The sequence below is a fragment of the Pollachius pollachius genome (assembly GCF_949987615.1).
Source record: "Pollachius pollachius genome assembly, chromosome: 10".
NCBI lineage: Eukaryota > Metazoa > Chordata > Actinopteri > Gadiformes > Gadidae > Pollachius > Pollachius pollachius.
Window position 1 is genome coordinate 21,692,981 of NC_136943.1, and position 23,948 is coordinate 21,716,928.

At 46.7% G+C, this 23,948-nt stretch overlaps 1 protein-coding gene across 2 annotated transcripts in view; it reads right to left on the reverse strand.

The window, feature by feature from the left end:
* Positions 1-209: 209 nt before the first annotated feature.
* The window catches only part of mid2 (midline 2), an 86,698-nt gene continuing 62,959 nt past the window's right edge, over positions 210-23,948 (reverse strand). For both annotated transcript variants that reach the window (XM_079744594.1, XM_079744595.1), the window contains exons 7-10: positions 23,687-23,830; positions 17,486-17,647; positions 7,052-7,259; positions 210-3,805 (exon numbers count right to left, since the gene is read on the reverse strand). In XM_079744594.1, coding sequence (XP_079600720.1) covers positions 3,334-3,805; positions 7,052-7,259; positions 17,486-17,647; positions 23,687-23,830 — 986 coding nt within the window. In that variant the 3' untranslated portion in view covers positions 210-3,333. The remainder of the gene's footprint in view (positions 3,806-7,051; positions 7,260-17,485; positions 17,648-23,686; positions 23,831-23,948) is intronic.

The following is a 23,948-nucleotide window of genomic DNA, read 5'->3' on the forward strand; positions in this document are numbered from 1 at the left end:
GTGACTCTTAACCCAGAGCCAACAAGAACACACGACACACAACACAGTCGTTAGGGTTCAGACTTTTATTTGGACTTTAAATTCACATAAATAACATTGGTTCATATATATATATATATATATATATATATATATATATATATATATATATATATATATACATATATATATATATATATATATATATTTCTCGCATATCATACATTTTTTATTATATATAATATATATTTATCCCCCCTATGATTTACATTACTCTCTGGCTGAAAGTATTTCTATTCTATAGTCAAACAGAAGCCCTCTCGGGAGCGCAACACCCTGTATTTTTGCCCCACGGCTTTTTTTGTGTGCTGCTCGCAGAGGTTTGATTCCCCAAGGTAGAGAAGCCCATTTTAATTTTCAGTCGTAAAAAATGATTCCCCACAGTACACAAAAGAACCCCCCCCCCCGCCCATAAAAAACAACTGGGAGTTGGTGGAAGAATCTATTGCATGGCCTCTAAGGAATTACACTGCACTACAAGGGGTGGAAAACTAGGGAAAGTCATTCACTATGTATATATCGTATTGTACTGTGAGGTGTGACACCAAAACAAAAAGAGCCCCCAAAACACTGCAAACTACCCCATATGAATGTGGAGTACATTTAGATCTCTACATTGTTGTGGGAATATCCTCGACAGCCCGACCCCAAGCGGTCCGGTCGGAGTTTAGAGGGCCAGGCGTCCCGCTGACCCCTGCCACTGAGGTCCCTCGGGCCACTGGGGCCAGTGGGGCGGGCGGGGCCCCGGAGCGCGGCTTTGCCAACAACACGGATGACTTGAGTTGTCATTTCAGATAACAAGTCAAGTCACCGTGGAAACACGACGGGCCCGGGATTGAAGCGTGAGTCAGGTCCGTAATGTCCGACCATCCGGGCAGAAAGGAAGGAGAAAACATTTGAAAAATAAATAAAGCTTGGCCCCAGGCTGTTACAGCATCAATCGGTACGAGAGCCAATTTTGACCTATGAGCACAGGCCGTGATTGGCTGAAGCTCTCGGGCGATGTGACGGAATCGCTTGATGAGCTCACGGAAGGTTGGACACCGGTGTCCTTAACCAAACTCTCTCTAGGACGGGGTTTAGCCGGCTGCAGGTCGGACCAGGAGAACAACATCCACGGCGGAGCCATGACGCACACTCACAAAGGAAATGCATCGTTGTGACCGTTTCTGCATAACGGCAAGAAAGAAAAGAAAGAAAATACAATATTTCAAAATAAAATGATAAAATAAAGGCTACCCTGTGAAGCAGACTATGAGAACAGGGGCGTACATCGTTTAAAAGAAGAAACCGCACTCTCTAAACGCCAGCTGGCATCAGTAGGGAGCCCCGTGTGTGTGTTTATCATCAGTAGTGTCATGAAGTGTCTGTGGGGGCGATGTGTTACACATGGCGTCAAAGAGAGAGGGAGGGAAATGTTGCGGCACGCTGAAGCCCAAACATCACACACACACAAGCGCGCCTCTCTTCCATTCTCCACGCAGCGTTCCTACAACAGTGAGGCGTGTTCTATAATAATTACACTTTTGATTGTCTCGATCTGAGCCGACTACTACCTGGGAATTCAGGCAGAGGTCACGACCCCCACGCCAGAGCTTCAGCTGGCGTAAACCGTAAGGTTAGCAACGGCTGTTTGACTGACGGAGGGCTGAGTGTGTTTACGGTCTCTAGGAAGTGGTGAAGTGCAATAAAGACAGGCTTCGGTGAACTCGAAAAATAAGTTATGTTCCTAAGATTTCTCCCCAGTGTACTTTGTGTGGCATCTTACAATGTGTACCATGCAACATCACGACAAGGTCGAGTGCATGTGTTGGTTTGTGTGAATAAATGTTTGGCAAACCTATTCATGAGATCGAGGTCTTCCCTGAACATCGGTTTCATCCAGAGTAATCAAACATTTCTGCTTCGTCACAAGGGGATTTTATTGCTTTAAATGAACCCAATGTGAAAAGGAGTGTGAGTCCCTTTCGTCCGCCGAACAGCACGTGACTCTAGTGTCACACGTGTGACTTTCACCATAGCTTTATCACGCTAACAAATGGACTGGGGAAGAAAAACACAACAACTGCAGATGTGAGAGGACACGTGTTTCTGTGTTCTCTGTGTAGGGGAACGCAAACAAGGGTTTCAATACAACCAGCGGAAGAGCAAGATGTGATCTGTTCCCCTCACTTCTGACCAAACTCCAGGGAAATATTCCCATGTCAAAAAAAAAGTGCATCATGGACATGCTGGGATGAACAATAAAAAGCATTGCATGTCTTCATAAATAATCAACACTTTTCAATTATTTAATATATCTCTTATGATACAAGATGGTTAGTTATGTCCGAGAGCATTTCGGAAAATGGCAAACTGTTAAACTGGGTCACTCTAAATACCAACCACCCAAAATAAGACAAGCCAAGATTTAAGTTTCTGCAGAGGATTGTGGGTCAGTTTTGAACACCATGTGTTGTAGGTTCATGGCTGGCCTCAGTTCAAGCTGTTGACTAGCAGTAGGCTTTAAAGGAAGGCACTACCAAAACGCCAACGGCTTAGTTTCTGTTATGTGTTTAATTCACAAGATCAAAGCATATCCTATATCGATAAGTCAGGCATAGCGATTAATAAGGTCAACTGATACAAGTAAAACACGGTTTGATTCTTTTCTCTTTTTAAATGTTTTAAAATAACAAGTGACAACTTTTGCATAAGTACAAGTGGAGAAGCCGTTCCAGTCCTGGTGTTCCCCCCGGTCTGCCTGGCCCCCCCGCTGACTCTGCTCATGCTGCTAGACTCTGGTTCTCAGTCCAGCTTCTGGGGTTTGGAGTGTGGATATTTTTTGTTATTAACATACCTTTTTGAAAAACGAATCATCCAATTATAATTAAAATCCAAAGAACCGGGTCTTCGCTGCCCACTGCAGGTCAGCTCTTCACTTCTGCGTGTGTGTGGCTGCTTACACGAGAAGAAAATAAAACTTCCCACAAGTAGCATGAACCTTAATGTGATGGGTTTCCAGTGTCGGGCGGAAACCAGCTAATAGCATCGACCGCGCACCCCGCCCGCTGCACACGTCTTTCAGCTCTCTGCTTCCAACCGACCTCCCAGAAGGTTAGAGAGAGTTGGGGCCACACGAAACATGGTGCACAAGGATCTGCTTTCCGCAAAAATCCCAAAGACATTTTCCCCCACAGTCCGACCCCGGGATAGGAGAGGTGCGCAGGGTGAGGTGGGTGGGGGTTGGGTGAGGATTGGCTGGGGATCAGGGGTCGGTGTTCGTCACATGGCTCCGCCCCCCCACCTAAACCCTCAGTGGCAGGCCTTCATCCCCGAGACGTAGGGCGACTCCTGCCGGCAGAGCCCCATCTGCTGCTGCTGCTGGTGCTGCTGGTGCTGCTGGTGGTGCTGGTGGTGCTGCAGGTGCTGCTGCTCTTGCTGGTCCTGGGCTCCCCCGTCCACGAAGTCGGGCACGGGCAGCCCCGACAGGATCATCACCGACTTGTTCCAGATCATGAAGGTGGGCGCCACTGGCAGCAGGAAGGAGATGTCGAAGGTGTGCAGGTGCTGGGAGTTCATGGCGTCGTAGAAGGCCAGCGCGTTGTTGTCGTAGTCCAGCAGCACGCCCAACCGCCGCAGCTGCAGGCTGGCCTCCACCTGCATCTCCTTGCCGTTGTGCCGCACGGTGAAGTTGTTGTTGCAGCGCGACAGCACCCAGGACGACGAGTTCTTGCCGCTCCACTCGTTCTTGGGCGCCGACTTGTAGGCCACGCCGATGGCATACCTGCAGGGAGGGGGGGGGGAAGTTACACACCAGGCCTATCTGTGTCCTGTGAATGGCTTTCTAGGTCGACAAATGTCTCGCAAGCCCCATTTTGCTTCTGCTTCCCCTATTTTGTTTTAACACGATCAAAAAGACGCCACAGTTTGGATTTGTTTACTAAGAACCCATTCTACATTGGTGACATTGTCAATGTTGAGATGTAAATCCACCGGGATTCTAGTAGAATTCCCCGACGCTCAGCGTGCAGGCGCACTGTGAAATCAGACAAACTAGTGTTTAGCAGCTCCTATAGTTGTATCTTGGTTTTGTCTCAGTTAAATCCAACCATATAAACTGCCTAAGGCAAGGTAGCTTTCTCCAACAGTGCCCACACACTAACAAATTCACACCTTTTCAAACCTTTACGCAGTTCAAATTTTGTGCAAATATAGTGGCTGGGTTATAGGCAGTGATGATTCAGATTTCTAAATGCAGAGCATCAATTCAATGGGTCTGGAGGGTTAAGAGTAGGATGGTGTTTTTCTTTTAACTGATTTGAACACAGCGTAAACATTCACTTCAGACTGAAAGTGAATTGCTCATTTCGAGCTTGTAACAATGTGTGTTGAACGAGACTGTCAACTGAACACCACTTTCCCTGTTCCCCACTGAGCCAGCGCATTGCAAATGGTGGGCCAAAGCAATAAGAAGGTCACCAAAATTCGATCCAAAATTCATTTAACATTTAACATTGTAGAGATCTAACTTCTCAGTCTCTGTCTCTCAGTCCGTGAGCAGTGTAAACACAGAATGCTTACTCTCCATTCAAATCAGTTTAAAAATACCTTCACAAAAATGGTGCTATCCAGTTTGTATGGTACGCCCACCCCTACAAGTTGTAAGGTGTAAATCTCCCAGCTTTCTTGCGTCATTTCACGGGGGCACGCCCCCTTTTGGTCGTAGATTAAACCTTCCCACTCGTAGTCCTGAGAGTATACCGAGTTCAGTGAAGCTGACCGTACGACTCGAAAACTAAAATAACCATATATATATAATAATCTCTTCCATAGAGAGAATTATATACTTTGTATTTGTACCACGTTTGTCATTTTAATGTTGATTTGAAATGCTCTTACACACTTGATTACATTGCTACTTTATTCCGGTCACCAATTTATGCATTGCACGGTCTTGCTGTGCGTGCAATACAATGTAAAGTTGTGCTGTTTGTAGTTGAGCTGGTTTGCTAAAGAGGCTAATGTAACTAACAATAACAATGACTAGCCAATGAGAAACTGGAACGCTGCAAATAGTGCTGCAAACCAGGAAATTACGCCACGTTCTCGCAGAGCGGGTCGGACACACCGGTGTATACTATACAAATGGATAGCACCATAACCCTCGCAATCTATTGAAATGTTGCCGCTGCGCTCAGAATTCAGACTTTTCTCACTGATGATTTACATCTCATGTCAGAAATGAACACGGGTCTTAACAAACCAGCCAAACCGTTTAAGTGGTCCACTTAACAAAATCGTTTTCCATTTCCGTTCAAAGTTTTTCCATAAAAAATGTACCATAAAACATCCATAGCTTATGATTCAGCAAACTCCCGCAACCGCATATGCTTATCAGACTCCCCCCGAGGTAACATACACTAAACTATTTCATCTTCACGTTACCGCTGTCGGCAAAGAAGGCAATCGCTAGCCTGGGCTCAAAAGGTAGTGATTATCTGTCAACCCTCGGAATAAATGCATATGTATTCCTTGATAGAGCGCTCAGTCATGCATCTGCGTGACTGAGTGAATGGAGGAAACAGGAAATTAAGTAGAATACAACGCCATGAAGACAGACATGATTAATGAACGGCCTGGGAAGAGCCCAACAGGTTATATAACGTGTGTGCGTGTGTGTGTGGGGGGGTGTGTGTGTGTGTGGAGGGGGGATAATTGATGTGGTGTATGCGGGGGCCTCATTTTTACTGGCTCCTCTGCATACACAATCTCCCTCCCACCCCCTCCCTCCCACCCACGCCCACACACTTCCCACTTCAAAGAAATTCTAACTTGTGGTTGAATTGCTGAATTTATGCTGATATGAATAATTAAATCTAAAAGGTAGGTTTCTATCCACTATGGGATTAAAATTATGGTAAGTATATGTGAATAAAAAAACTAGTTTGTGCAGTAGTGTGTCTTTGCTGCTTAAACAGCAATGTGTCTTTAAAGCGTTAAACGTTGCTTTCAAACATAGGAGCTAACCTGGAAACCCTTTTTTTGTCAGTCATTGTAGAGGATGTTGCATCAAATCAATGTCTCAATGACAAATAGCCATGCTGGTCTAGGCACGGTAGGCTGTTTTAAATAGTCATGAAGAACTGTCCTTGGTATTAATTACAGCTCAAAGTAGACAGTGACGCGATCATCTCGAGTTCCCCTTTACGATGCGAGGCCATGAGCACTCGTGTCTCACACCCCGACTGACGCGATCTAAAGGGTTGCTGCTAGCAGCTAGCTGCTACGATATCAAAGACGGCTCTGACTTGGATGTCTCTTGGATGTGTCTCTGCCTGAAACGTTGACAGCAGCTTGAGCTGGTTTAGCTTCACAAGGCCAAACACATTTACGTAGACTTTGTGGTTGATCATATGTCTTCTGAGCTACGAGCTACACTAAGGGTGCACCTGAGGACATGTGTATGTGTGTGTGTGTGTGTGTGTGTGTGTGTGTGTGTGTCTGTGTGTGTGTGTGTCTGTGTGTGTGTGTGTGTGTGTGTGCGTGTGTGTGTGTGTGTGTGTGTGTGTGTGTGTTCTCTTACCAGGTGGATGCCCCCAGCAGCGTGTGTGTGTGTGTGTGTATGTGTGTGTGTGTGTAAGTGTGTGGGCGTACGTGTGTGTGTATGTGTGTGTGTGTGTGTGTGTTCCCATACCAGGTGGACGCCCCCAGCAGTGTGTGTGTGTGTGTGTGTGTGTGTGCGTGCGTGCGTGCGTGTTCCCTCACCAGGTGGACGCCCCCAGCAGTGTGTGTGTGTGTGTGTGTGTGTAAGTGTGTGGGCGTACGTGTGTGTGTGCGTGCGTGATCCCTCACCAGGTGGACGCCCCCAGCAGTGTGTGTGTGTGTGTGTGTGTGTGTAAGTGTGTGGGCGTACGTGTGTGTGTGCGTGCGTGTTCCCTCACCAGGTGGACGCCCCCAGCAGTGTGTGTGTGTGTGTGTGTGTGTGTAAGTGTGTGGGCGTACGTGTGTGTGTGCGTGCGTGATCCCTCACCAGGTGGACGCCCCCAGCAGCACCTCCCAGTAGTGGCAGCCGCTGTCGATGAAGACGTTGCCAGCGGCGCCGTAGGAGCCGGTGCCGCTGAAGCGCTCGGGGGTGTGGCTCTTCTTCAGCGAGCTCTCGTCCTTCTCCATGGTCAGGCAGTCGTTGGACAGACGCAGCTTCTTGTGGGCCGTCTTGGGGTCCAGCTTGAAGGGCTGGCCTGGGGGGGGGGGGGGGGGGGGGGGGGGGGGGGGGGGGGGGGGGGGGGGGGAGGAGGAGGAGGAGAGATTAGAGGGAGGGAGGGAGGGAGGATTGATGGATGGATGGATGGATAGATAGGTAGATAGATAGATAGATAGATAGATAGATAGATAGATAGATAGATGGATAGATAGATAGATAGATAGATAGATAGATAGATAGATAGATAGATAGATAGATAGATAGATAGATAGATAGATAGATAGATAGATAGATAGATAGATAGATAGATAGGCCGCTGGCTGGTGGTGGATCTCTGTTGTTAATGTTTGGCGGTGAATGAAGACAGGAAGGAGGGCTGGAGGAGAGAGGGGGACAAGCTGCTGGGAACAAATCTGGAACCGAAACCTAAATGATGAGCGCATTAGTGGGTTGAGGAATCTTTGTGTTTACAGGTCAGACAGTATTTCAAGAATCAAGAATAGAATATGTCGAAAATATACAATCCATACGTTATTGTACATATTGGCCTGCATACAAAAGCACAATCAATTATATCATTACCTGTACTAATACACTGCACACTGTACTGTATTGACAACCGTGACCATTCCAGATATGTTTGTTGTTAATTGTCATGTTCAAGCTGTTCAGTGAAGATATAGATAAAAAAAAAGGTATTTAGATAAAGATGGATGGAGCTGGAGAATCATTCAGTTTAAATATTTGTTTCTCCTGAACCTCAAACCCTAATGATAAAACTTAAAAATAAAGGCATGGATCAACATAATAATGCAGATGGTTCAGTTTCCAGAGAGAAGTATTTCCTCCTCATTGATGACCAGAGAATCTAATGTTGGCACCAACCAATTTTTCTTTTTTTATTTCTGTAACTGATTTGGCAAGGTACATGTTTATTTTCCATGCCAATTGCGCTCTTTTGAATTGAACTGAATTGCGATAGAAAAATTGAACGAGAGGGAGAGCACGAGCGGAAGAGAGAGACTGAGAGTGAGAGAGCGAGTGAGGACAGGACAGAGAGAGTGCGATAGAGAGAGAGAGAGAGAGCAATAGATAGCGAGAGAGAGAGCATGAGTAAAAGAGATTGAGAGAGCGAGAGAGAGACAGAGAGCCCGAGAGAGAGAGCGAGAGAGAGAGACAGAGAGAGAGGCGGGGACGGCTCAAAGAGAGACCAGTGGAGAGGAGAAGAGGGGAGGATTTGAAACACAGGGCAGAACACACTCAGCTTTAAAGCCTCAAAGCCACTGCTGAGGAAAAAAAGGAGAGAGGAAAAAGCCCTCAACATAAAAACCTCCGACAGCAGATGACGGAAGCCATCCTCTCCTCCTCTGTGCCTCCATGCCGCTACACAACACTTGAAGATAAGCTCACGCAGAAAGCAGACGCTAGTCACTTCAACTGCAATGGAGGCAAATTGTGGTGATTTGGGCGATTTGGAAGGAGGGGATATCACCACTTTCCTTGGGTCCAGGCATCTCAATTTGTAACAAGGCCTGCAATTTAGGTGTAATAGCTAGGAGGATTGGAAGGAAGAAGGAAGGAGCAAGTTAGTGACAAGGAGAAGAAAGGAGAGCTGGAAGCAAGAGAGAGAGAGAAAGAGGGAAGGTGATATGAGTACGAGAGAAGAGAGAGGGAAGGAGAAAGGGAATATATGAAGAAGAGGGGAGGAGAGGAGGGAGAGAGGGGGGAGAGATGAATAAGAGCGAGGAGAGATGAAGGAGAGAGAAAATAGGAAAGAGAGGGAAGAAGTGAGAAAGAGGAGAAGTAGAAGGAGAGAGAGGAAGGAGAGAGAGGAAGGAGAGAAAGGAAGGAAGGAGAGGAAGGAGGGAGAGGAGAGATGAAAGGGAAGAGGATGGACTAAAAGCGTGAGGAGAGAGAGGAAGGAGAGATGATAAGAGAGAACATCTTAGATGCGGTGCTACGGATGGAGAGTGCAGCCAGAGGACTGGAGCCCACGGAGAATTCCCTCCTTCTCTCTCCCTCCCTCTATTTCCCTCTCTCTCTCTTTCTCTCTCTCTCTCTCTCTCTCCCTCTCTCTCTCTCTCTCCCTCCGTCTCTCTCCCTCCCTCTTTCTCTCTCCCTCTGAGTCCATCCCTCTCTCCCTTTCTCTCTCCCTCTCTTTGCTCACTTGCACTGTATCTGTTCGAGTTCATATGTCAGTGTGTGAATACGCGCCTGTGTGCATGCATGTGTGTGTGTGTGTGTGCGTGTGTGTGTGAGTGTGTGCTTGCGTGTGTGTGTGTGTGTGTGAGTGTGTGCTTGCGTGTGTGTGTGTGTGTGTGTGTGTGTGTGTGTGTGTGTGTGTGAGCGTGCGCGTGTGCGTTTGCATGTGGGTGTGTGTGTCTGTGTGTGTGGGTGTTTGTGTGTGTATGCGTGTGTGTGTTTGTGACAGGTCCTACAGAGGTCCCTTTCCGGACCTGACATCAAACTGTAACACCTCTCTCCTCATCCCCCACATGCACTAAGACCCTCCCCCCCATCACCAATACCCCCCCCCCCCCCCCCTCCCCCCTTCATCCTCCCCAACTTAATGACAATAATAAGTCTCCTCCCCTTCTCCAACTGTCTCTTGTGCTTTCTCCCTCTCTCTCATATTCATTCTCTCTTCATCTTTGAGCCCCCCCCCCGCCCCCCCCCCCCCTTATTCTCTGCCTCATCCCCTCTATCCCGCCAGGCTCTCTCTCTCTCTCTCTCTCTCTCCCTCTCTCCCCCTGTCTCCTGTTAATCCGCGTGGCGATGGGCAAGCGACGTCGGATTGTGTCCTGTTCTATACAAGACGACTGAGGGCCGACTAGGGGCCGGCTGGGGGCCGGCTGGGGGCCGGCTGGGGGCCGGCAGCCAATTAGGAGCTTCGCCGCCGTCTTTTGAACTGCTTATCGCTGCCAGCGCAGCCCCGCGCTCCCAACACTGAAGCCTGTCATGCCTCCTCCAGGGGGAGCCGCTCCTGCGATTGGGGCCTGGGGCCGGGGCCCGCTACGTGATACAGTATACTGGAGGACCGTGAAGCAGGGCTGTATGGTGAGAGAGTGCCGGGTCGGGTGAATTTATTGAACTAATAAAGTAAATGGGCCCTAAAAATGATGATGAACCACAGGAGTTTGATTAGCCCAATGAAGACTAACTGAATGTCAGATAAAGCCTAAACATGACTGTGTAGGGGTTGTTTGAGTGAGGGAGGATGATCGATGGAACTTTTTACAATGTATTGATGACGCACAATTGCTTCATAAAAGAGAGTTCATCTTTCTGTAAATTACAATACCAGGAGTCAAAATCTCCCAACTGCCTTCCTTTAACTAAAAAACCAACCACGTAGAACGTCGGGATTACCAAATAATAATTACCACCAATGGGATTTTTGTTTTATCAATAAGCGAGATTAAGTCCCTCTCTCTTCGCTATAATACACTAATAATTATCCATGTCTCTCAGTGTCTAGCCGCAGTGATAACCCACCCAGTGCTATTAACACCGCCTCGCAGCTCAGAGCTGCTCAGACATCGGGGACCACTGAACAGAAAGGAGTAAAACACTGGAACAGAGAAAGAAACAGTATCAGCGATGGGTAACAGACGAGGAGATCGGGAGATAAGGAGACATGGGGAGAAAGGAGAGAAGGGGCAGGGAGGAAAGGAGGGAGGGGGAAGGGAGGGAGGGAGGGAGAGAGGTGAAGGGAAGGGGAGCTGGCTTCCACCTTGTGAAGTTCTTCAACAGTCAGAAGACTGGAGGACTGACAGTATCTGGTTAATGGACTTTCTTTTCAATTCCGCCAATTACTCTGGTGCTAGTTAGTTCCCTGCGACCTACTGGCCCCTCCTTCCTGGCATTCATAACTTTCGCCAGGTGTTGAAAATATATACGGAAGTAATGGAGAAGTGAAATAAATCACGATTTACTTGCATAACTGAACAATTATTGCAGCTGCAACAGCAACTCAGTCGCGGTGGTGACTCTCTCGATGAAGTTATCGCCGCTCACAACTGATCTCTAAAACACACACATGTGTACACACACCATCCCACACACGCATACAGAAACAGTTTGAAATGAATGGCCTGCACGCCATCCCTGAGCGTGTGAGATGCTGCCACAGTGACAGGACTCAGGGGGGTCTGGGAGGACACACTGATGCAGACTGACGTGGTGAGCCGGGACACACCATTTCTTCTGTTTAAAATGGCGAACACCAACGTCCGCAGTCTACCTTCGCTTTGGATCAAAGAGTCCTGATCAAAAATCACTGATGAAACGCAGAAAGAATAGTTTGTTTTATTGTTGCCTACGGCGATGGCTGTTGAAATAGAACTGAATGAAACAATTAGTGCTTATGTAGCACTTGCGGTTTGACAGTCTTGTCATCTCCTCATGTGTTCGCTTTAGGGGCCGGCGGAAGACAGGGGCCCATCATGGGAGATGCCTGCTCGTCAATATTATGAAGGCTTCTTTAACAGGAAGTACAGTGGTTGGTGTCCCCAAGGGGCGCATGTCAGGAAACATCCTCAGCCAGGACTCCATCTCCTGTTCCGCTATCTGAAGAAAGTACGGTACTTTCATTCATTCATTCACACCCTTAATAACACGCACGCACGCACGCACGCACGCACGCACGCACGCACGCACCCACCCACCCACCCACCCACCCACACACCCACACACACACACACACACACACACCCACACACACACACACACACACACACAGACACACACACACACCCTCTCCTTCTTTGTTACTGTCATCCTGTCATCTGTCATCCCCACACACAACGCAATATGGATGCTCAGAACAGTTAGCAAAAATAATGAGTCCAAATGTCCTATATGCGCTGCCCATCAAGGCAGTCCAATGTGCATCCACAGATAAGCTGGCGCTCTTTTCTTTCTCATATGCAGACCCAAAAAAATATAGGAGGAATGAAATCCCCAGAATAGATGTAATGAGATTTGCCTTGCACGCCTCAACAATGGTGCCGTTAAATATGTATGGATTATAATGTTCTCTCTCCGCCACGAACCGACCTCACTCTCATCCCAGTAAACCCACATCCATTTACTGTGCTCTCCAATGGGAGGAGGAGGAGGATGAGGAGGAGGAGGGTGGGAGGAGGAGGATGAGGAGGAAGGTGGGAGGAGGAGGAAGGGAAGAAGGGTGAGGTGGATTGATTTGCGTGCCGGGACAGGAAACAAAGAAGAGACAAAAAGTTACACACATATGTGCATGCAAACATGCACACATACACACAAACGCATGCACAAATTCACACATACACATACAAACAAACACGCACACAAACGCACACACGTACAAGCTCACTCACTCACTCATGCACACACACACACACACAAACACACACACACCAAACGACAAGTCCCTGGGCCTACTGGGCTGCACCTGTTTTATAAATCAAGAGACAATTAGCTTATGTAACCCTGGAAGCAGGAGAGGCAGAGGTACCCGGGAGAACACACAGACATGGTACAGCATGTGTAGCCGTCGGAGGAGATTCATTACAGTGTCACTGTCCCAGACCATCGTCCAATCAGGTGCCGGTACGTGAGCTCCATGTTTTCACGGGCCCTGTTCATTCATTCATGTGTATGTATGGTTAAGTGTGTTCTGTGTGAGTGTGTGTGAGTAATTTATATGCCAACCCCTAAGTTTTAACGTACCGCCGCATGAACAGAGCCAAAGCAGACTGAATAGTGAGCCTGTGCCCCGATCTGAACCCTTCAGTCTGGTTATCTTGTTTCTGTTATCACTATAGCGGGTGGGTATACATCAGATAATGACAGCAATAGGACAAGAAGGAACAATAATGAGATTGAAAACAAGATGAAACCAGCCAGGTTTGTTTATGGCTGAACTATTTTCACTGGCATTGATAATAATGTGATGGTTCTCTACTCCATTAAGAGGAAGAGACTACAGGAAACATATTTGCTGGGTTTTGGCGTGAACGTTGCCGCCTGTGATCCAAGTGACGTGGGAACACAATTAAAAGTCACACGATACTGCCAGGTTTTTGAACGAGAAACAATCCTACCAGTAACACAGATGAGTCTGCTGCATGTCTGCCTGCTGTGATGTCAGAAATTGGTCTTATTAAATAGAACCAATCATCTTCAGCCTATAATTGAATTGAATCACTGGCCGTTGGCTCCGAATACAATACAGTACCGTTCAAAAGTTTGGTGTCGCAAAGGCAATTTCATGTTTTCCATGAAAACTCCAACTTTTATTCAAAAGTTTTTAGCTGTGGTAACATAATTGCACAAGGGTTTTCTAATCATCAATAAGCCTTTTAACACAATTAGCTAAGCAATGTAGCATTAGAACACAGGAGTGATGGTGACTGGAAATGGGCCTCTGTGCACCTATGTAGATATTCCATTAAAAATCAGCCGTCTAAAATAGTCATTTACCACATTAACAATGACTTGACTGTATTTCTGATTAATTTAATATGTTATCTTCAATGAAAATAACAGTTATTTTCTTTAAAAAACAAGGATATTTCTAAGTGACCCCAAACTTTTGAAGGGTAGTCTACATACAAAGTGGCCTTACTGGCACACTCGAAATGTATCTCAACTCCTGGTTGAATACACAATTTTTTTTGATCATTTTCAGCTAATGGGTAAATACATTCTTCCCCCACTACTAAAGCAAACAGTGGGCACTCAACCCCATCCACTCATCTCTCTAAAGAGCGTTGTGCTGTCTTCTGTTTTATTGGCCCTCACCTTCTTCTTCTACTCCACCCCGTCTCACTCTCTCACTCCCAATCCTTTTACACTCCACGTAACACCCATCTTCATATTCTCCATGTGAGGACGGGCAGTCCTGGACGGGCGTGCGGAGGAGTGGTGACCGGACAGGAAGCACACGCACTGAACTTGCACATGGATGCACTATTGGATATGACAAACCACTCACACACACACACACACCCCCCCACACACACACACACGCACACACACACGCACACACACACTCACTCACTCACTCACTCACTCACACTCTCACACACACACACACACACTCACACACAAACACACACACAATTACACATGCACTCGTTCGTACCGTACATACCTGCATATTAATGATGACGTGCTCACCATATAAGTGCATGCATGCTTTTACACATACACATTAACACGGGCACACATACACACACAGACAGTCACACACACAGTCCCATGCACCCATCACACAATAAAAAATGCATCGATTCATGGAGTCGGACCCCTTACACAATCGCACCTTCCAGGTCGACATGCCTAATGCATGTTTGTTTAATAGAAGCTGGAAGTAGTTTCCCATGTCAGCAGCCCAATGCAGATCCTAAACACCACACACAGCCTCTCCTACGCCCTGTTCCCGTGGCCTAGTTCTATTCTGGAGACGGCAGCAGTGAATGGTTTAGCTCCGGGAGGATGTTTTCCAGACGATACCAAAGGATGTGTCTTTGCAGAGCTGACAGGACGATCAATGTTTAGCTCTCCTACAAAGGCACGCGCAAAGATACTAAAGGAGAGCTAAATAGTTCTGAGAACATTTGTTGATGCAAATTTTCGAGAGAGAGAGGTAAGATAACAGAGGAACCATGTATAACCTGATAAACGTAATATTTGTAATACTGTAATGTTTTGGCAACACTGTTTGTTTAACCACAATAGTCGTGCCAATAAAGCTTTTTGAATTTGAATTTGGATTTGAGAGAGAGAGAGAGAGAGAGAGAGAAAGAGAGAGAGGGAGAGAGAGAGAGCCAAAGAGAGAGAGAGCGCAAGAGAGAGAGCCAAAGAGAGAGAAAGTGAGAGAGAGAGTGTGAGTGAGTGAGTGAGTGAGTGAGAGAGAAAGATTGCACGCGAGAGAGAGCAGGTAAGATAACAGAGGAACCAGAGAGAGATATGGAGCTGGGGGGGATAGGACATCCCATTATCTTGTGCTTTTTACCTTCCTTGACACCCTAAGTAAGAAGACATCCGCAACATTCGCAACATACAGGCCGTCTTGTCTTGTCTCCCTTGTGCATCAACCACTGCAGTGCCCGATCAGAACGTGTCTGACCGGAACAGCCTGGCCTCCCGTATCGCTGCCCGCAGCTTTCTCCAGAACTGCTCATCCAAACAACCTCACCCTCTGCCCTGCGGCCCTCGGGTCCTCAGCAGTACACCTGCCAAGTGATTAGGCAGTCGGATGTACGGTTGTCGAGAACATCGAGGACAGACGTCCATACAAAAGCACACATACGTGAATACACACAAACATCCAGACACCGCCTCTCTCTCTCTCTCTCTCCCGTCCCAGTTCCATGTTAGAGGGGAGACTCTAGAGAGCTTAACATACACCCCTACAAATAAGGATATTTTGAAGTCAGAATGTGACGAGTTTTCAAATATCCCGAGTTTGAATCCCAAGTTCATTCAAGCAGATAAAGAAAAAATCTTGATTTTACAATTTCCATTCATAGCGCTGCCACGGAAAGCCCCGACGTGTTTGAAGTTTCCCCTGCAGTGCAACCATTAGCTTTGATATGAAGAGCAGCTTTCCCCTGCGCGGCGGCAGTCTCACCACTATCCTCTTCTACAGCGCCATGCTGCATCTCTAAGCCGCGTTCCACATCACTTATGCGCGTGTATGTTGTGTTTTTTACACTCCCTGCAAAGTAGGAAGCGTAATGTCGACAGATTAATTTCTTTAAATATCTCCGCCACTTGTCACTTTCCTGTTTTTATGTGTCACTGTGAGTGTGTGTGTGTGTGTGTGTGTGTGTATGTGTGTGTGTTTGTGTGAGAATACGCTAGGAATGTGATGAGCTGAAAGCTAGAAGGCGAGTTGTGAGCCTCTCATCCGAAGGAGAATAAGGGTGGCAGCTAAAAACATCCAATGTAATGGTAGAGAGAGAGAGAGGGAGGGAGAGAGAGAGAGAGAGGCTAAAAGTGCCGAGGAAAGGCAGAGATTGACAAAAGCCTTCAGAAGCTTCCACAAAAGGCACATATATTCACTCACACTTGATCCTGAATACGGCGATAAAACCACTGGAAGCTATTGGTGACAGAGAGAGAGCGAGAAAGAGAGTAAGCGAGAGAGAGAGCGAGAGATAGAGATAGAGAGAGAAAGCAGGCGAGAGAGAGAGATAGAGAGAGATAAAGAGAGAGAGCAAGAGAGAGAGGGGGAGCGCAAGAAAGCGTGAGAGAGCGAGAGAGAGCGAGAGAGGAGGCGAGAAAACATTCAAACACACACACACACACGTAATCGCTATAATGCACTCAAAAATAATTCCTTCTTCCAGCGTTTCTCCAGCGTGCATCACTCTGAGCCCCTTGGAGCTGACAAGGGGATCGGGGGCGGGACATGGGTTTGGGCCCCATAAATGCCACCCACCACACGAACACATGCACACACACACACACACCCATAACATCATGAGAACAAGCAGAGCGAATGGTGTTACTTTGGTTGTTAGACCAGCACCAGCGATAAGAGAGGTAGGGTAATAAGATAGAGAGAGAGAGAGAGAGAGAGAGAGAGAGAGAGAGAGAGAGAGGAATTTCCAGTGGGTCCTCCTGATTAGAGCCTCCGTGAGGTCCTCCACCGTGAGGCCCAGAGCTGATCTGGTGGATGTTGAAACATCAGACTGGTAGAGCTCTGAGACACGCGCTTCGCACTCATTCAGAGCTCTGACAGAAGCAGGGGTTACGTTATGATGAAAGGTGGGCTGTCCAATCATGTTGAAGAGCTTGACAAATATCGAGTGTCTCCGAGGGGGGTGGGGGGGGGGGGGGACTGGAGATTGTGAGCAAAGAGAGCTGAGAGGGTTTGATGAAGAACTGAGTTAAAAATGAACAAACATGCTCCCCTTTTTCCTTCTCCATTTACGTATATATGGACTATTGTTCTCTAAACCATCAGAAAATGTCAAACTTTATATGTATGTGCGTGTGTGTCTTTGTGTGTGTTTTTATGTGTGTTTATATGTGTGTGTGTGTGTGTGTTTATATGTGTCTTTGTGTGTGTGTGTGTGTTTATGTCTGTTTATATGTGTGTATTTGTGTGTTTTTGGTCTTTCCAATCTTAACCAATAAAGCATTGATTATTCAACAACATCCCCCCTAAGCTAAGCTCTGGAGGGACTAAGCTCTGGCAAGCAGCAGAATGGCGCCGAAAAGCACAAGGGAAGTCCCTCTGGGGGCTTTTATTGTGAAGGCGGTGCTTACTGTTGGTCTTGAGGCGGGCTGGCTCACTGTTGCGGCTGCCCGCCTGGTTGATGGCCTTGACGAAGAAGATGTAGCGTGTGCCGCTCTGCAGGCCGTGCACCGTGTAGTGGTTCTGCTTGATGTTCGGCACGATCATCCAGCTGTCCGCAGAGTTGTACAGACCTGGGCCACGCACACACACACACACACACACACACACACACACACACACACACACACACACACACACACACACACACACACACACACACACACATATAAACACACATACACACGAATAAACACACATACACACATACACACGTATACACACATACACACGTATACACACACACACACATACAAACACACGTATAAACACACGCACACACACACACACACACACACACACACACACACACATATAAACACACAGACACACACACACAAACAAACACAAAGACACACACACACACACACGAAGAACATGAGGTTAGCTGTGCCGGGACATATGGAGTTGCTTTGATAACGGCGAAGCAGTTACCTCCCGCAGAGCAGCAAATTCACAATTTTAAACGAAAACTTTCAGTTACAAAGACACCATGCTAGACTGTCACAACCACTAATGAGTTTTGGATCAAAAATAACTACTTAGGCAATGAAAGGTATGATATACATACCAAGGTGTAATGCAGCATTGATGTGGCTAGCCATCAGTGTTAATCACATCGTGGGGGTAGCCTGCGGTGGACGCGCTAGCGCAGAACTAGCTAAGGCTTAGCTGTGTGCGTGTTTCCCTGTTAGCCAACAGAGCGGTTGAACGGTATCACCAGGCTACAGCCATGCACCTGTATCACCAGGGTACAGTGGTGTCACCAGGGAACAGCCAAGGACCCGGGGCGGCCGGTATGGAGACAGTGATCAAAATATAGAAGAAGATGAAGGTGAAGATACTAATAGTGGTCGTTCTTCCACGTCGAAGACATCCGGTGGAAACGCTTTCCAATAGTGTCATTCTGAAATCCGCCTGAGCCACGGGATAAACCACACACGGCTAGCATTCAGCGTGTATACAAGACGATGAGAAAGTTATTACTTGTCCTCGAAGGCAAACCCAAAAAATAGATGCATAAAAGAATGTTGAATTCCAGCCACAAGGCTTCCATCCTGACTCTTGAAAAATAAAGTACAAATAAAGAGTATTTGACCGAAGGATCATAAGAAAGAAAGGAGGGAGTGAGACAGCTCTCGGGGGCAGCGGCCTTCCTTTGGCAGGATGCACGGTGAATTATTGAGGGAAATGGCAACAGACATGCATAAGTGATGGCCCAGAGAGTCTGCTTGTAAATATAAATACTTCACGGGACGCAAATAAGGCTCTTTTAAAAGTGAGGCCGTTTGAAGGAGGAATGAAGGGCCATAAAGGAAGGAGTGAGGGGGTGGCGGGGGGGGGGCAGCCCTCAGGCTGAGGTCAGCGGAGCCGGGTACGGAGGTAGTGGTGCGTGTGTGTGTTTATCGAGGAATTGGGATGATGAAATGAAGATGATGGAAAAACGGAGGACGCCGAGGCTGGGGCAAGTGTAGGTCCCTGTAGAGGCAGATGGCTGTGAGCCTTACAGAGCAACATGCTGAGTGTGGACTGTATGAATCGTGTGTGTGTGTGTGTGTGTGTGTGTGTGTGTGTGTGTGTGTGTGTGTGTGTGTGTGTGGTGTGGGTGTGGGTGCGTGCATCTGTGGGTTTGTGTGTGGATCAGATATGCACTGTGATGCCTGAAGGTTAACTCTGTCGTCACCCATGTTCAGCTCTCTCTTTCTTCATCTCTTCCTGTCTGGTCGCCTGGCTCTCTAGCGCACAGGGGACCAACTCAATCATTGGTGCTTGTCAGTCAGAGAAGATGAACAGTAAGGCTCCTGGACCACTGGGTCTGTCGCTACCCAACATCGACACACTGACACCTTATTCCAGGCCAGGGCACTTCACTACTGAACTACTGAAAACAGCTCCAATGAGTTTAATAAACCAGAGCTGGTAATATGCATGTATAATCTATTTAAGAGACACAGATCAAATACCAATAACCGCAAGCATCAACAATATGCATGAATAGTGCTGAAGAGGAAATCCATAGATCAATTCTGGAGTTGAATTAACATGGCATTGTAATTGATTAAGGTATTAAAGGGTCGCGCTTGTGATGAATGGGGCGGCATAAAGCCTTTGCAAAATCAGTGAAAGCGCTTGATATAGGAGAGAGAGAGAGATAGAGAATAGAGTCAGGGACTGCAGAGTGAGATAGAGAGACATTGACTCTAAAAGGAGTCTCCCACAAACCCTCCTTCCTGTCCAAGATAAGATACTGCATACACTTCTGTCCAACCACACTGTTGTGATTCTTATCACATGTTGTGGTTTCTATCTGAGCCTCCTCCGCTCTCTTGCCTTCAGGGCGTGGCCGATCAGAAGTGGACAGGTGAGGATAAGTCTCTGAGGGCGGTACCATCTATACATTCAGCGGGGGAGAGGCCACGCCTCTTTAGCCACCTGTCTGCTCCAATCAGACGGAGCGCCACATAAACATATTGGCATCTGTGGGCGGGTTTGATGAGGAGGAGGAGCGGGACACTGGGAGGCTGGGCGGTGATTGAGAGGTTACGTGGGATGCTGGGAAAGATAAACAGAAACAGCCAGCGAGCGCCGGGCAGATGTGTGGGCTCTGCCTCGCTCTTATTGGCCCCCGCTAATGTGACAAAGAGCAGGAATAATAATAGCACTGCTGGCGCTGATTAGAGATGGCAGGGGAGGGTCTGCCGGCTGTAGCGTGTCCACAGAGACACACAGTTCTCTACATGGTTCCTCAGTTTACTGGAGGGCAAAAAGTGTTGTTGCTTTTTATTGACTCCATTTGCCTCTATGCCTGGTAGAGCCTTGACATAGATTAAGTGAGAGAGAGAGAGATGGAAGACAGAGAGAGAGAGAGATGGAAGAGAGAGAGAGAGAGAGAAGAGAGAGAGATGGAAGAGAGATAGAGATGGAAGAGAGAGAGAGAGAAAGAGAGAGAGAGAGAGAGAGCGAGAGGGAGAGGGAGAGAGAGAGAGAGGGAGAGAGAGAGAGAGAGAGAGAGAGAGAGAGGGAGAGAGGGTTTAGCTCTCGTCTCCAGAGGAGGCTGTGTCAGTCACTGAATTACTTGATGGCTCCAGTCTAGCTGAAACGTGCACGCTCCAGCTTCAAACGGCCCGGACCCCTCACTGGGCCCCTCACTGGGCCCCTCACTGGGCCCCTCACCGGGCCCCCCAGTGCACCACTGAGATAATGCACCGTCCAGTTGGAAGGAAGAGGAGGAGGAGAATGAGGAGGATGTGAAGGGATGAAAGAGGAGAAAGAAGAGGGGGACGACAAAAAGAGGAGGAAGAGAGGAAGGAGTGAAGATGAGTGGTGAGGGCAGATGAGAAGATGTCTATCCTGTGTGTGCACGTGACTGTGTGCACCTGAGTGTGTGCATCTGAGTGTGTGCGCGTGTGTGTGTGCCTGTCAGCATATTCAGCCATTAGGAAGTGCCACTTCTGGTTCTCCCGACCTGCACTGGTAACCATTATCCACTCTCCTGCTCTCAGCTCTCCTTCTCATCCTCTCTCTCCGTCCATCCTTCACCATCCACCTCTCTGTCTGCTCCACCTGTGCCCGTCTCTATTCATCACTCTGTGCTCTCTGCACTCCACCGCTAACCGATGCGTGTATATCTTCCCGTGCCATTTGGATTAGCATAGAGAACCCTGCTTGAGTCCAGTGGGCATAGTTTCAAATGATGTGACGAGCCTACATATAGGCTCGTTTTTTATATTATAAATATTTAAATATTGTCTGGTTATACCTGAACCACATTCCCCATAGAAAAAGTACAATGTGTTAGTTGGTGTTACAACCGTCTTCGTTGATTTGATTGGTGGAAGTGGATTGACAATGGTCAGACACAGATCTTGTTGTAACGATAATAGCTACATGGTCTACTTATAACATTATAACTAAATAATTGGATATATACTATATATTTTAATATTGAATTAATTCAATATTAAACCAATGCATTTCAATCTGGAGATTACTTTCTACTACAGAAGTGGGGCTGGACTGCGCAGGATTCGTCAAAACAACAAGCCTATGGTGGTTGCCATCGACCGCCCCCTTCCACACCAAGCTCTTGATTTAACGAGGCAGGGATATTTGAAACAATTAATTAAGTTATCATGGGTGAGAGGTCATTCCTCCTACTGAGTGTGCTTCCTATTTATGTCTAGTGTAACCCTACTGTCCACAAGCACCCCCCCCCCCCTCTTCCTTTAGGGCTTCGGCCTCCTAATTGATCAGTGTAGTATAATTGAATGCCCTCTTTCATAGATATGACACCGCCACCACTGGGACGTGGCAACAATTCTCCATATCCATATGGGGAGGGGGGGGGGGGTGCTTGTGGACAGTAGGGGTACACTAGACATAAATAGGAAGCTTGCAATGAGTATTTCAATCACCAGAAATAGTCAATACACACTCAGGGGGAGGAATGGCCTCTCACACATGATATCTTAATGAATTATTTCAAATAAGCCTGCCTCGTTAAATCAATGAGCTTGATGTTTTGCTTTCACAAATAGGTTAAAAGCTGTGTCACTACCAAATATGTCCGTGAGCATGTCTCATAGTGACGTAACTAGCCACCAGACAGTTATTCAAAAAATGAGTCACATTGATTTCAAAAGTAACTTATTAATTAGAAGTCTATACTGTGGAAAATTGAAAGACATGGAGGGGCGGTCGATTGCAACCACCATAGCAACCATGAATTTGGTTAAAATGCAGCCTCTGCTGGCCCACAACTTGATCGTCTCGTTGTCTCATTATACGTTTTATAAGGTAATTATATTTAAATCATTATAACCATGTAGCCTTTAATTTCTTGGCGTTATCATTACATCCTTTCTCGTTACATCAATATAAATTATTGTTATTACGAGATCTGTATCTGACCATTGACCATCCTCTCTGAAATTCTATGAAAGAAATTCATATTGACGGTATGGCACTATATCCCTATTCTCGCCCACCCATCTTGAATTGAATAGACCAGAATAGACCGAGGAGTCTAGTGGTCTCTGTATATAATAAATAAATAAATAATAAATATAAATATGTATGTATGTATGTATGTATGTATGTATGTATGTATGTATGTATGTATGTATGTATGTATGTATGTATGTATGTATATATTTATTATATACGGAGAACACCAGACCTCCTCAAAGCAACAAAATAAATAAATAAATATATAGGCCTATATATGTATGAATATGGATGTGTATGTATATCTATATCTATATATATATATAAATACACATACATATTTATATTTATTTATTTATTTCGTTATATATATTTATTTATTTATTATATACAGAGACCAACATACCTCCTCGAAGCAACAAAAATGGTCTAAATTCAAGATGGGTGTATTGGTGAGAATAGGGACATAGTGCCATGCCGTCAATATGAATTTCATTCATATATATATATATATATATATATGCTAATTTCACGGATCCCTGTGAGACCAGGTTGACTCGGTCGTTGAAACAGGGATCTTTGTGTGTGCCATGGAATATGAGTGTCATTAACTTGCATTGGAGCAAATTCTGTGGGCATATCAGAGACAATTTAAGTGATTCAGTGAAGCCTCCACGGATTTTGAGTTAAGCGCCCATGGTCGACTCGGCCGTTGAGACGGGGATCTGTGTGTGTGCCACGGAATATGAGTCATTAACTTGCATTGGAGCAAAATCCGTGGCCATATCACGGAAATTTGCGTGTTTCCGTGAGGATTCCACGGATTTTGAGTTAAGCGTCCGTGGTCATTTCACGGATTCCTGTGAAACCAGGTTGCTTGATATAGATCACAATCTTTTTCCACACATTTAAAATGGCGCTAAATACCTGAAACCTTGGGGAGGTCAGAGCTTGGTTCCGAGTGGACGTCTCAGCTGTAGACCATTATACCTATTAGCCTCAGATAAAAGTGCAGAGCCGCACCATACCGGGGTTTTCGTGTGTGTTTACGGTTGTGTGAGTGTGGACTCACTGATGAAGTTGGTCTGGCCGGTGTAGATGGTGCAGTGCAGAGCCGTAACATATCAGGGTTTGGCATAAGTTTACGGGTGTGCGTGTGGACTCACTGATGAAGTTGGTCTGGCCGGTGTAGATTGTGTACTGCAGCTCGTAGGAGGTGACGCTGAACTCGTCCTCCGACGTCCAGTGCACCGTGATGGTGTCGTGGGACGCCGTGCACAGTTCATCTCTGATGGACGGCGGGTTGGGAGCTGGTAGATCATTGGGAGGTATTTTATTTATTCTAATTCATTAACATCAACAGCTTAGAAATTTTTGTGAGTGTGTGTGTGCGCTCACACAGCACACAATTCGGTTCATTAATAATTT